General features: G+C 39.2%; 1 protein-coding gene across 1 annotated transcript in view; it reads left to right on the top strand.

Moving 5' to 3' along the window:
* The window catches only part of LOC306887463 (peroxisomal acyl-coenzyme A oxidase 3-like), a 33,971-nt gene that overhangs the window by 5,599 nt on the left and 13,807 nt on the right, over positions 1-14,565 (top strand). Inside the window, exons 9-14 of the mRNA XM_079445204.1 lie at positions 710-892; positions 1,530-1,652; positions 1,834-1,954; positions 2,074-2,196; positions 3,276-3,389; positions 14,042-14,157. Coding sequence (XP_079301330.1) covers positions 710-892; positions 1,530-1,652; positions 1,834-1,954; positions 2,074-2,196; positions 3,276-3,389; positions 14,042-14,157 — 780 coding nt within the window. The remainder of the gene's footprint in view (positions 1-709; positions 893-1,529; positions 1,653-1,833; positions 1,955-2,073; positions 2,197-3,275; positions 3,390-14,041; positions 14,158-14,565) is intronic.

The following is a 14,565-nucleotide window of genomic DNA, read 5'->3' as shown; positions in this document are numbered from 1 at the left end:
ATTTATTCAGCTTTCAGATTATGCATAAATCTCAATTTAAAATAATTTACCCTTAGAACTGGTTTTGTGGTCCAAAATGGATTTTCAACATTAATGCACTAAAATAAATAAACAATGAACCATAGTATATTTATAAATTCATATTAACCTAAATTAATAATAAAAAAGGATTGTTCATTGTTAGTTCATGATACCTTATGCTTCAGTTATGTTAATATTGGAACCTAATTGTAACACCTTTCAATTTTTCAAATAGATGATATGTGCAAAGCAACAGTATTTTCTTTGTTATTATGAACATATTTAAAAATAGAGCTGTGTGGACATCTTGCAACGCTTTACTCCCTCTGCAGTAAGAGAAAGCAGTGGTGCAGCAGCTGTTATTCCAGCAGCTGTGCTGTGCTGTGCTATGCAAGATGTACGAGAAGGAATCCCTATGCTTTCATTTCAAACAAACAGGGAGTTTTCAATCACAGGGAAAGCCAGGACATCAGCCAATATTACTGACAGGAAGACATAAAGGGATTTTCTGAAAACAAACAGAGGCGAGAAGATGAATATGATTCAATGATATATAATTTGCTCTCCTTTTTCCTCACATTCTTTGTCTCTTTATTGTGGTTTGGTCTAGTCATCTCTGCTATGTGTTCTCAATTACTTCATCATGTTTCTTTCCATCCTTTCTTTTTCTAATCATAAACCTTTATAGGACCCCAATAAGAGGTTTGGGGCATCTTTAGGGGCTCTGTCAGGAGGCAGGGTGGGCATTACAAGGATGGCACTGGTCAATCTGAAGCTTGCGGTGACTGTGGCTGTGCGATTCTCCGCCACACGCAGACAGTTTGGGCCCAAAGAGGACGAGGAGATTCCAGTGCTGGAATATCAGCTACAGGTGCAGAATACTGACAGTCTTTCACTACATCAGGAAGACTCTGGATAAGTCTTCCTTTTCTTCCTCTAATTGACCTTTTCTTCCTTAATTTACTTTTTGTTTTAATTAAAAATCCAAAAAAGAAAAATTTAAACTTTTAATTTAAATAAAAACTCATTTAAAATGTGAGTGAAAAATAATGACATTTAAAATAATAGAATAATTAAAAATCAAATGTGAGCATATTTAGTTTTACTTTAATCACCTATTTTATAACGTCCTATTTTACATGTATTTTTGTTCAGTACTTTCTAGTGTAATTACACTGCAAGTGCATATACTGTACATAAGGTGCAACCAAAATAACTTAGAAACAAATTATGAATACAAATCTAAATAAAAAGATTCAAAAATAAATAAATTTGATATGCTTCATGGCCAAAAGTGTAACTGCCAGATTGGCAGAATTTAACATTGCATGGGACATTTAATAGGCCTTTACATCCACCTGTACATTTTATTTGGAGAGCATTTTTTTCCACTTCTCTGTGTTCATTTTCAGGGTATAACTGAAGGTTACTTATACTCTATACTATATGTATGTGCACATTATTTGAGCTGCTCATCTTTTGTGCATACGCTCCATCCTCTGTTGCAGCAATGGCGTCTTATTCCATTCCTGGCAGCGGTGTACGCACTGGAGCACTTCACCAGATCCTTCTGCATGAACTTTGTGGAATTTCAAATTGGACTCTTAATGAAAGACAAAAGCGACAGACAGGTAAACATCATGCTAAAGATGTTTTAGATAGGCTGAATATACAAGTATTCATGAAATCTGAGAATTATCTGAGATTAAACATTCAACGCATTTTTTTAAAAAGCATCTTGATCAATAAATTTGAAAAGTCTAAGGATCTTCTAGCCTTGATCACATATAGATTGTGTGTGTCACTCCTCAGGCAGAACTGGGCAGAGAGATCCATGCCATGTCGTGCGCTAGTAAACCTCTGGGATCATGGACAGCCCAGCGAGGCATTCAGGAATGTCGAGAGGCTTGTGGAGGACACGGTTACCTTGCCAGTGAGGAATTTTTAAAATCCTCATAAACTAAATGTTTAATAGATGCAATAAACACCAAGTCTAATATCAAAAGAACTTCTAGTCAGCTTCTGTTTCTCTGTTAATCTTTTTGTGTTAAGTGAACCGGCTGGGAGACATGCGTGATGACAACGACCCAAACTGCACATATGAGGGTGATAACAACGTCCTTCTGCAGCAGACCAGCAACTATCTGCTCAGCTGGCTTCAACACAAACAGCAAGGTCTACACACTAGAGTCAATTTGACCCACACTCAATTTTCATACTGCTTGAAATAGAGGTTAAACGTTTTTTTTGTCTACATATTTTTCCTTTAGGGTCATGAATGTGCATGCAAAGTTTGGACACATAGATGTGTTTTAGAAAGGCTGCACAAATGAGTTTTTATGGCTGTTGTGACGCCCATTGGTTTCATTGCAATTTCAACACTTTGAAAAGCAGGAAAGAAAATAAAAAACGGAAAACCTTTATTGTAGCTCACTGAGACACTAAAATATAAATGCATTAGATCTTTTGAAAATTTAGACTCAAAATTTTTCCAAAACTGAGGACGCTTAAGGAAAATTCTCTGATTCTTATTTTATGTAGTCAAATTTCACAGTCACAATCAATCTGTCAAAGGTAGTTTTTTGGTTGTTAGTTTGGATCGCAGTTACTAGACTGTTGCAGCACTTAAAAAGACGTGTGAGAAACTAATTTTACCCTCACAAGGTTTTGAGAACCAGACATAACAAAAAGACAGGAAGTACAATGTTTGATACTATTTATGCAGGCTTGTAGTTATTTGCACCTCAGTGTGTAAATAGTCACTGCAAAAGTCATGACAAAAAAACATACTTTTTTGTTTTGTGTCTGTGCAGCTTATTTTGAACATAAAACATATGTGGGTTTAATTAAAATTGATGGGAATTATTACATTCATTTACATTCTAACATATAATATATCTCTAGGATCAGACAAGCCACAATAGAGGTTTTCTGTTTTTACATGAATCTTTTAAGTGTTTTTCATATTGTTGATTTTTGGCTAAATTCAATGTGGGTCGATTTGACACACAACACAACAGTTGTACCATGTTTTTGAACACGAGGAGGGTTTTAACATGTATTCTCCATTTTAATTTAGTCAAGAATTATTAAATAGGAAGAATTAATAACAGTGGTCATGTGTTTGTTAACCAAGACACCCAGAGCATTCTTTGCATTTTGGTTTTAGTGGTATGCAGAATATGAAGAATGTTTTTTGTTTCTGATATGATGTTGTTTGTGTCTGATATAGATGTTTTTCTCCCTCAATCAAGGTAAAGGAAGGATTGAATCCCCTCTTGAGACTGTGAACTTTTTAGAGGACATGAACAGCATTCTGCAGAGCAAGTTCACAGTTGGCTCAGTGGAAGAGTGCATGAACTCAGCCGGTACGCAACATTAACACTACATTCTCCATAACAGGGACACATATATGCACATTCTTCACAACCACATTACTCATCTAGCATTCACCTCAGTTACTAATTAAAAAAATATGGGTTACTTAAAACCTTTATTTATAATACATTATAAAGGGTTATTAAAAGGTATAATATATTATAATTATTCATAATGCGTGTTGAAATACATTATGTCTTGTTGTAAATAATTTACATTTAGTCATTTAGCAGATGCTTTTATCCAAAGCAACTTACAAATGAGGACAATGGAAGCAATCAAAATCAACAAAAGAGCAATATGCAAGTGTTATGTTATAAGTCTCAGTTAGCCTAACTTTAATATAATAAATAAAAAGAAAACAAATAGATAGAATACAAAAAGAATAAAGAAGCTAGTGTTTTGTTTGTTTTTTTAAGGAAAAGAAGCTGCAAATGAATAGTGAAAGTTTTTTTTTTTTTTAAGAACAGTATTAGAATAGGGAGTGCTAAATAATAAATAAATATAACTGAATTTAAAATGCATAGTGAAACAATGAATTGATAAGTGTTTTATATTTATAACATAAATACTGAATACTGATACTGTTATATATTTATTTCTTCAGTTTCCGGGAGAAAAAAAAAGGTATTTAGTTAATTAACATAACAGCCTAAACTGCAATGTATCAGATGTTTTTATTTAGCATTTATTAACAGTTACAAAAATGAAAAATATTACAGCAACTTAGTCTTTTCTCTTATCCTTTTAACCATATAAAAACTGTAAGCATAGTGTTGCAGTTGTGTGTTGATTCTTTCACATGTTGTAGCTCTAACCCAAACTTTAATCATTTTCTTTTGAAGCACTGGTATTTTCCTCAAGAAATCCATTTCTAGTTCAGCTAGTAGTGAAGTTTTAGTTTCGTTTAATGGAGTCATTATTAATTTACGCTCAGAGGAAACCAAATAAACAAAATGAGCCTTGTGTCATTTTCATATCCCACTTTCATGGTTTTGGTTTTGAGGAATCCACGATGTTTGTGTGTACAGTGTTTTTTTTTTCCTGAGCACATTATCTAACATAAACTGTCGCACCTCCACCGCACACAGAGAGAATGTGAGAATCTGTGTCACGCTGTGTTTTTGTGTAGTTTGCTGTTAAAAGTGCTCCTTGATGCTGCAGACTGCTCCAGTGGGAGAGTTTTACATCCTGAGCCGAGCTGCACATCTGCTAAACATCTGCTCTCTTTATTGACATCATTCCTCAGCTGGTGACTCAACTCATTGTTGCCTGATTACAGGGGTCAGATGATCCTCTTTTAATTGGATGAGGATAGGGAGTGGCCTACTTGGCTTTTAACTGACTTTTGGTCACCTATAGCATCATGTGACAAGTGCCCAGGGAGTTTTCAAATGCTAGACCAGTTTTAATATTGTTTTTCATCCCAGCTGTTTTGCGTCAAAAAATACTCTCATTCTTTACCTATAATAGTCCATGACTTGAATCAATCTGTTTCAAGCCAACTAAATCATGACGCGCTAAAGAAATAATCAACCAAACATTCTGTCATCATTTACTCATCCCTCATGTCCTTCCAAACCTATATGATTTTAGCTTAAGCCTTTATATATAATTTTAAAGTATTAATTAATATAAAAATATTAATGTCAAAGATATATATATATATATATATATATATATATATATATATATATATATATGAGACTTGGACACATAATCAGTGTTGATTCCTGGCGTCATTGAATGTTTCGGGTCTTTCAACAGACACCTTCTTCCAGGCGACCCTGATCAAGCCCCGGCCTTTGTCCAAGTGGCGTTTCGTGGTCCCCACACATCTCCCCTTTTTAGCCATATACAAGTATATGCTCTTGTTGATAGCTCTTCTCCGACTTGCCCCCGTAATTCCCAGCATCCTATAAGCTTTGCTGAGGGAATGACCTGCAAACCCTCGGCAACCCACCTCCACTGGCATGCATCTGGTCTTCCACCCATTCCCCCGTCAGGCCTCCAACATTTCTTCATACTTCCCCCTCTTTCTCACCTGTGCCTCTTCCATACTCCTCCCAAGGTACCGTTAACTCAAGTAAAATGAACTGTTTTGTGGACTCCGAGACCAGGATAATGTCCGGTCTAAGCATGGTCTGGGTGATGTGTGCAGGAATTTTCAGCTGCCTGTCCAGGTCAACTATCAACGACCAATCCCCTGCTGTGAAGAGCAAGCCTACGCAATTGTTTTTCCTTATAGGCTGCTCTCCCTCCTTGACAAATGCAATCATCCTTGTTGTTACGCTGGCCTTTCTACTCTCACCAATCCCTTTGTTGATTGCCTCAGCTATGGTCTTGAGAACTTGGTCGTGTCTCCAGCGATAACGGCCATCACCCGGGGCCCGGGAGCAGCTACTCAGGATATGTTCAAGAGTACCTGTCTTAGAACACAATGGGCATGCTGGGGTTTCTACCTTACCCCAGACAAACAAGTTGAATGGGCTAGGGAGGATGTCATACACCCCCTGGATCAAAAACTTGATCCTCTGCGGGTTCCATTTCCATATGTCTTGCCAGGTCACTTTCCGATCCATTGCCTGCTCCCACTTCATCCATGCACCCTGTTTCTTCATTGCTACTATCCTACTTGCTCGTTCTTCCTCCACTGAAGCACGCACCTCCTCCTGCACTAACCTCTGCCTTTCCTTCTCGTTGGCAGTGTAGTAACGATTTGGTGATGAACTTTCGAATCCAGCCCTGCCCTGAGCGACAGTCCCAAGGAGAGCTCTGTGCCTCAGCCTAGCTTCTGCCTGCTGGACTGCATCTGCTGCCTTCCACTTCCTCCCTGCCCTCACGATGATGCCTGCTCCCGACACTTTGTCATCCATTGAGCCTGCTTACTGGAGATGTTATCGTGCCCAAGCAGCAATTAATTCTTCCCTGATGGAGCTAAATGGGAGTTTATTGCTGTTACCGTACAACCCAATGCCGCTCAAACTGCACGGTACGCCCAACCATCTGCGTAAATAGCTGCTCATTTTACGTTCAAAGCCTTCCACTACAGTAATAGGAACTTCATAGACAAAATGGCGCCGCTGTGTTCGGACGCCGTCCAGGCCGCTCTGCTTAGATTTTGCTTTAATTTACTTTTTTACTTTTACTTTCTCTTTTTACACATTTCACGTCGGCACTGATCACCTATAACATAGAAACACTTTTGGACATTGGGAACCGCTACACTTACCTGTTCCAGGACACTTTAGCCACGAATCCAGCATGGCGTCTGGAGATTCTTCGGAACGCAGAGATAAACAACAACCCCCGAGGCGACGAATCAAGAAACACCGCGGGAAACGCGCTGGGATTCGAGAGACTCAGGAAAAGGGCTCACAGTCCTCCTCTTCCTAGCATTCTGCTCGCAAATGTCCAATCCTTGGAGAATAAGATGGATGATCTTAGAACCGGGATTAGTTTCCAACGGGACATTAGGGACTGTAACATCCTTTGTTTGTCAGAAACGTGGCTTTCGTCCTCGGTCCCAGACACTGCTGTTATGCAAAGTGATAACTTCTCTGTTTTTCGGACGGACAGAACAGCAGAGGCCGGTAAATCCAGGGGTGGAGGAGTGTGTTTCATGATCAACAAGAAATGGTGTGATCCCAGGAATATCTCCATTCTGTCACGTTCCTGCTCGCCTCATCTGGAACATCTTTCCATTATTTGCCGCCCATTTTATCTGCCCCGGGAGTTTTCATCAATCATTGTTACTGCTGTGTACATTCCACCACAGGCAGACACGGGCTTGGCTTTGTCTAAGCTTCACGATGTGCTCAGCGGCTACATTAACAAACATCCTGACGCTGCCTTTATCATCGCGGGAGACTTTAACAAAGCCAGCCTCAAGCAGGTCATGCCGAACTTTCATCAACGCATATCCTGTCCAACTAGAGGACCGAATACACTGGATCATTGCTACACTCAGTTCAAGAATGCCTACAAAGCCCGCTCACTACCGGCTTTTGGCAAATCGGACCATGCTGCCTTTTTCCTCACACCGGAATATAAACAAAGGCTCGTTCAGGATCCTCCGGTGCAGAGAGTAGTGACGTGCTGGTCCTCCCACTCAGAGGCTATGCTGCAGGCGGCTCTTGATGACGTCGACTGGGACATGTTCCGGGCGAGTTCTTCTGACGTCAGTGAGTTCACGGATGTAGCATTAAGCTTTGTAAACACGCTAACCGAGCAAGCTACAGAAACAATAACTGTAAGGACCTTCTCTAATCAGAAACTGTGGGTGGATAGAACAATCCGTGCTGCGGTTAACACACGCACTGCCGCTTACAATAAGGCTCTTCTATAATATGAGCGAGTACAAAGCATCATGCTATGCTCTCCGACGCACAGTAAGAGCTGCTAAACACAGATACAGAGAGAGAATTGAGTCTCATTTGCAGCTCAATGACTCTCGACAGATGTGGCAGGGACTGAGGACCATCTGTGCCTTTGGAAACAAATCTTCCGTGGAGGTGAGAGCAGATCCGTTGCTGGCCGACGAGTTAAACATCATCTACGGCCGCTTTGATTGCAACGGCGGCGGCGCGTCTCTGCCGTCCAGCGCATCAGGAAGCAGCAGGCAGAGCAGCGATGATCCTGTTATCACTGTCAGAAGATGAGGTTCGGAGGGCGCTAAAGAAAGTGAACGTCAGGAAAGCAGCCGGACCTGATGGGATAACCGGCCATGTTCTGAGGTCCTGCGCCAATCAGCTCACTGGTTTGTTCACTTCTATCTTTAATGAGTCCCTTGCTACCTCCGTGGTTCCCACCTCATTCAAAAAATCCATCATTATCGCCCAGTTGCCCTCACATCTATAGTCATGAAGGTTTTGAGAGACTTGTAAAAAGCCACATTTGCTCCTCCATACCTGATACTTTGGACCCTCTTCAGTTTGCCTATCGCCCCAATAGATCCACTGACGATGCCATCTCTCACGTCCTCCACTCTTCCCTCACACACTTGGAAGGCAACAATGGGAATTATGTAAGGCTGCTATTCATTGACTATAGCTCAGCTTTCAACACTATAGTCCCCATCAAGCTGGCTTCTAAACTCACAGACCTCGGTCTAAACTCCTCACTCTCTGACTGGATTCAAGACTTCCTCACCGGCAGACCTCAAGTGGTGAAAGTTGGCCAGTTCACCTCAAACTCCATCACTCTGAACGTAGGAGCCAGGGTTATTATAGTTTTGCATTTTTCATTAGTTTTTATTTTTATTTCGTTTTGACTTTTTGTTTTCAAATTCAGTTTAGTTTTAATTTGTTTTTAAAGTGAGTTTGCTAGTTTAGTTTAGTTTTTATTTTTTGAAAATGCTTAGTTTTAGTTTAGTTTTTATTAGTTTTAGTGTTAGTTTTAGTCTTTTTTTGTAATTTGGGTTATTTGTCAGGGGCAAGATTCAAAAAGGTCAGAAAAAGTATTGTGTAATAATAACTCAACAAAACCATCATACAATTTTAGAAAATATTTATTCAACAATAACACCAGTACATAAAATGTACATATGGGCACAAATATGTATGTAAACCGTCTCCGCAGTAAGTGCAAAATGTGTAAGTGACGTACGTGTGCCAAGAAAAAAACAAAATAGCCAACAGACTAAAGAAGACATACATGAACCACATGTATTCAACCCATTTTTGAGCCACACAAGACATTTCTGTCAAGATTGTCAGGGAGCTCAATCTGAGAAAAGAACATAACTAATAAAAATAAAAAATAAACTTGTGTCCCGACAAGTTCCAACATGGTAAACAAAATAATGTAAGTCCCTTGCATTAATGAATCAGCTGTTTAAAATACAGCTTTTCAATTTTTTTTAGTGTGGGTGTGTGCCGTGAGTGTGTGCGTGAGTGAGTGTGCATGGGTGAGAAAGAGAGAGATGGCTTTACTTCAGTCACTGCGTGCACGAGTGAGTGAGCATGTGTGAGTGTTTGCGCGTGCGATCGCGAGTGAGCAAGAGTGTGTGTGTGTGTGTGTGTGTGCGAGTGAGCAAGAGTGTGTGTGTGTGTGTGTTGCTTGAGTGTGTGTGTGTGTGTGCGCGAGAGTGTGTGAGCATGTGTAAGAATACCTCTTACAAAATCCACACGCCGTACCAAAAATCTACACATGTTCTAGAATTCACACCCTACAAATACCACAGCTGTACAATTTTCACACCCTATACTAAATTTACCCTATAGCCTACAGTCAATAGCCTACTCATCTGGATTGAAGCAGGAAACATTCAGTGTAAAAGTAAAAAAATTACATAACATTATTTTATATTTGAATCACAGCTTATATAGTGTTTTGACATCGACAACCACAACCAAAAAGTGCATTTTACCTCAAACTTGCGACTAGTTAACTTTCTAAAGAAGGCATAATCGCTTCTCGGGTCAACATTAACACACTGACAAAATTATATTCTGAATTTAAAATATTTTTGTATCACTTTTTAATGTTTGATTGAAGGTGTTCAAGAGATGGAGATACCAACCTTGAACCGCGAACTTTCAACGTCGAACGAAGTCGTTCTCATGGAGACACGGAGGGGAGGGGCTGTGTGTGTGTGTGTGCGCGCGCGCGCATGTGAGAGACACATGAGTGACAGAGAGGCGGAGGGAGAGCAGGGAAAGGAAATGCAGCTGAACGAATACGCTGCATGTTCTAAATAGCGTTAAAAAATTAAAGACCTTGACAAAGACAAAAACTAAGGACATTTACTCTATAATTTTGTTTTATTTTAGTTAGTTTTGCCAAACACACATTACAGTTTTAGTTAGTTATCGTTTTTTTGTAATGCCTCGTTTTTATTTTTATTTCAGTTAACGACAATGTTTTTTCCCACCTAGTTTTCGTTTTTTCGTTCGTTTTCGTTAACGATTATAACCTTGGTAGGAGCCCCACAGGGCTGTGTCCTGAGTCCCCTGCTCTACTCTCTCTACACGCATGAATGCGTGTCCTCTCACAGCTCCACATCTATTATCAAATTCGCTGATGATACTGAGGTTCTGGTCCTCATCTCCAACAACGATGAGACCACATACTTGGATGAGGTAGAAAGACCATGAGACATCATGGTGCCAAGACAACTGTCTCTCTCTGAATGTGAGCAAAACTACAGAGCTGATCATGGACTTTAGGAAGAGACAGCAGCAGCCCTACACTCCTCTCATGATCAGTGGGACCCCTGTGGAGAGGGTGAGTAACTTCAAGTACCTCGGTGTAAACATCTCCGAGAACCTGACGTGGACTACACACATCCAAACACTGGTTAAGAAAGCCAGGCAAAGACTGTACCATCTGCTACAGCTGAGGAAATTCAGGGTCTCACCAGCAATCCTGAAAACTTTCTATTCAGGGACCATAGCAAGTGTATTGACTCAGTGCATCTCAGTGTGGTATGGAAACATCTCCAATCAGGACTGCAAAGCACTACAGAAAGTTGTGCGCTTAGCTGAGCGCATCTCAGGGTCTGCTCTCCCCTCTCTGCAGGACATCTACCTCAAACGCTTGCAAAATAGAGCTGTCAAAATCATCAAGGACTCAAATCACCCTGGTAACTGTCTATTCACTTTGCTTCCATCTGGTAAGCGCTTCCGTAGCCTGATGGCAAAAACTGAGAGACTTAGGAGGAGCTTCTTCCCCCAGGCCATCAGGCTCCTAAACTCTAACTCTGTGTCATAACATCACTTGACTCCATGTAAATATCATATACCATATCGATAAGCTATTCATAATTTTTCTCTACCTCATATTGCTGCTATTTAAATACCCTGTACAACTTTTTTGCACATTTTTTTGCACATTCCTCTTTATTACTATTTAAGTCAACAACATACTGACCTGCACATTTATATTTATATTTTTTATCTTTTATTTTATTTGATTCTTTTACTTTTTTCTACTTTTCTTTTTCTTAATATTTGTATTCTATATAATTGCACTGTCCTTGGAGCGGACCTGACTTACATTTCACTGCTGGTTATACTCTGTATAATTGTGTATGTGACAAATAAAAATCTTGAATCTTGAATCTCTTGAATCTAGATGAGCAGGGGCCAAAGGATTCTTGGTAGGATTCCATGCTGATAGACCCAGGCCTTAAATTTCCCAGTGAGCCCAGACTTGTCCACAGTTCTCAGCCACCTCCCCAGATCAGCCGTGGTGGCATTAATGGAGTTTGTGTCGCTCAGGCTGCAACTGAAAACCTTTCCAAGACTCCTCACTGATTTTTCTGTGACAGATGGAATTAGATCTTCACCCAACCTGAAGAGGAACTTGTCATCCACTTTCCCTTTCTTCAACACTAAAGACTGGGATTTAGGGGGTTTAAAGCTCATACGTGCCCATGCCATGATCTTCTCTAATCCCTGGAGGATACACCTGGCTCCAGGCTCTGTTGTTGTTGTTACTGTGAGGTCGTCCATGAAAGCCCTAATAGGTGGCTGCATCACTCCAGTTTTGCTGAGAGAGCCTCTGCAGTTCTGATATAATGATTTAATTTATTAAGGGAAAAAAGCTGTCCAAACCTGCCTGGCTCTACGTGACAAAGTAATTGCCCCCATAATTCTAATAACTGATTGTACCACCCTTGGCAGCAACAACTGCAATGAGGCTCACATCGCTGTGGAGGAATTTTGGGCCCACTCTTCTTAGCAGAATTATTTTAATTCAGCCACATTGGAGGGTTTTTGAGCATCAATGGACTGTTTAAGGTCATGCCACATCATCTCAATCGGATTTAAGTCTGGACTTTTATTTGGCCACTCTAAAACCTTAATTTTGTTTTTCTTGAGCCATTCAGAGGTGGACTTGCTGGTGTGTTTGGGATCATTGTCCTGCTGCATAACCCAAGTGCGCTTGAGGTCACAAACTGATGGCCGGACATTCTCCTTCAGGATTTTCTGATAGATGCAGAATTCATGGTTCCATCAATTATGGCAAGTCATCCAGGTCCTGAAGCTGCAAAGCAGCCTTAGACCATCACACTACCACCACCATGTTTGACTGTAGGTATGATGTTCTTTTTATGAAATGCTGTATTGTTTTTACGCCAGTTGTAACGGGACATACACCTTCCAAAATGTTCAACTTTTGTCTCATCAGTCTCACAGACTATTTGCCCAAAAGTCTTGGGGATAATCAAGATATTTTTTGGCAAATGTGAGACAAGCCTTTGTGTTCTTTTTGGTCAGCAGTGGATTTTGCCTTGGAACGTTTGGCTAGTGAAATTTAACTAAAATAAATTTTCTAAAATAATGTGGTTTATCACAGTTCTTTCATGATTGAACAGGAGGGGCAATTAATTTTTCACGTAGGGCCAGGTAGGTTTAGACAGTTGTTTTTCTCTTAATAAATTAAATCATCATTTAAAAACTGCTTTTTGTATTTACTTGCATTATCTTTGTGTAATATTAACATTTGTTTGGTCATCTTAATCTTTTAAGTGTGACAAATATGCAAAATAATTAATAAAAAAACAGGAAGGGGGCAAAAACCTTTTCACGACACTATAAAAATATATATTTAAATTCTTTATTTTTTTATTGATTGATTGATTGGCAATATTGCCTGACTAGAGTTATTTTGAGATATTATTTTGACTAAACCCATAACTGTTAGGAACAGATCAGAACAGACTATCTTGATTGCATAAATTGTGAATATTTTTTTTATCACATTTTACCACATTTTAAATATCTTTGCCCAGGAAGTCTCAGTGACGGTCTATAGACCATTTGAATCTAACTCCAAACAGAAAAAAAATATTCAAGAACAAACCAATGTCGCTTTATACATCAGTACCAACATAAACATTTGCCTTCAAATATTTATCATACTCATTTCTTCAGAACTTATTTGCTTGATTGAGTGTAGTGAGGATATTTGAATAGAGTTTCAGTCTGTGTGGTCTTGTTTCACAACCTTTTTTCATAAACTTATTTTTATATTTAGAGAGGGTTGAGGGTTGTTTTCTGATTTATTGGTTCCTTTATAAGATGGGAAAGCAGTTTTGTTATAAATCTTAAGGATGTTGTGGATGTCTTGGTTTGTACTGATTAGGTTAAATTTCACAGCTTTATAGTCTTGGTCAGAAGGTTTGAATTTTGCAAATTTGTCTGTTCATGCTGTTACTATAGAATGAATACACTTAAATTCATCTCTCTATGGACCTAGAGTTCGGGTTACTTATGCGTCATGAGTTGAAGAAATGTGTCCAAACCTCAACCATCCAAAACATGAGACATCTTGTTCTTTAGTCACAGTCCCCACCCAGATACCTAATCCATGATTATTGCATCTTTGTGTGCACCAAACCTCTGAAAAAGAGACCTATTCCAACAATAAATCCAATATCTATTCAATATTTGTTTAATCTTATTAAGTGCCCTTTTTTGTGGCCCTTTCCGCATAATTGTGAAAATTGTTTGCCAGCTGCAGTCCATTACACTTTATTCAGTTTGTTTTAACAGTCATGTTTAAACAAAATATCCTTTTTTTTTCATTATTATTTTGAAGCTGTTATATTATTCTTTTCAGGCTCTTATTCATTTTCTTGGATCATCTGTCCATCTTGTTAATGTCATTATATAATTTGATGTTGTGTCCTCAGTGCCTCTGGCAGCGTATAAGTGGCTGGTGTGTTTCTTGCTGGGTGAGAGCCAGAGGAAGCTGTTTCATGAGAAATCCTCTGGACTGGGAGACTTTGAGGCACGAAACAACAGCCAAGTAAGTTTTAATCCCGACTTTCATTGCATGAGACCTTAAAATGTCATGTATCTATGTTTACTGGCAGCTCAGAAGGAGGTGAGGTATGCTATAGGTTTGTAAAACACATTACCCAGCTACCTTATACTGTACCTCACACTAAGTGTGTTTACATGCATCATTTTATACTGAATATGGTTAAGATCCTCATGGAAACACATCTTTTACATGCCATAAATATTAAAAGCAAAACACGCATACACACACACATTTTTACAGGTGTTTTACCCATATTTCAAATTCCGCATTGCATTGTGTAGTGTTTTAAGGTTGTAGGTAATGTCAGTAAATGTATTAGTAATTTTCTGCCAGAACATTTGTGTGTGTGTGTGTGTGTGTGTGTGTGTATGATGGATTTTTTGTATATAC

The sequence above is a fragment of the Barbus barbus genome, assembly GCF_936440315.1.
Source record: "Barbus barbus genome assembly, chromosome: 1".
NCBI classification, from domain to species: domain Eukaryota; kingdom Metazoa; phylum Chordata; class Actinopteri; order Cypriniformes; family Cyprinidae; genus Barbus; species Barbus barbus.
Note: the sequence above shows the minus strand (reverse complement) of the source record. Positions and strands in the feature narration are given on the sequence as shown.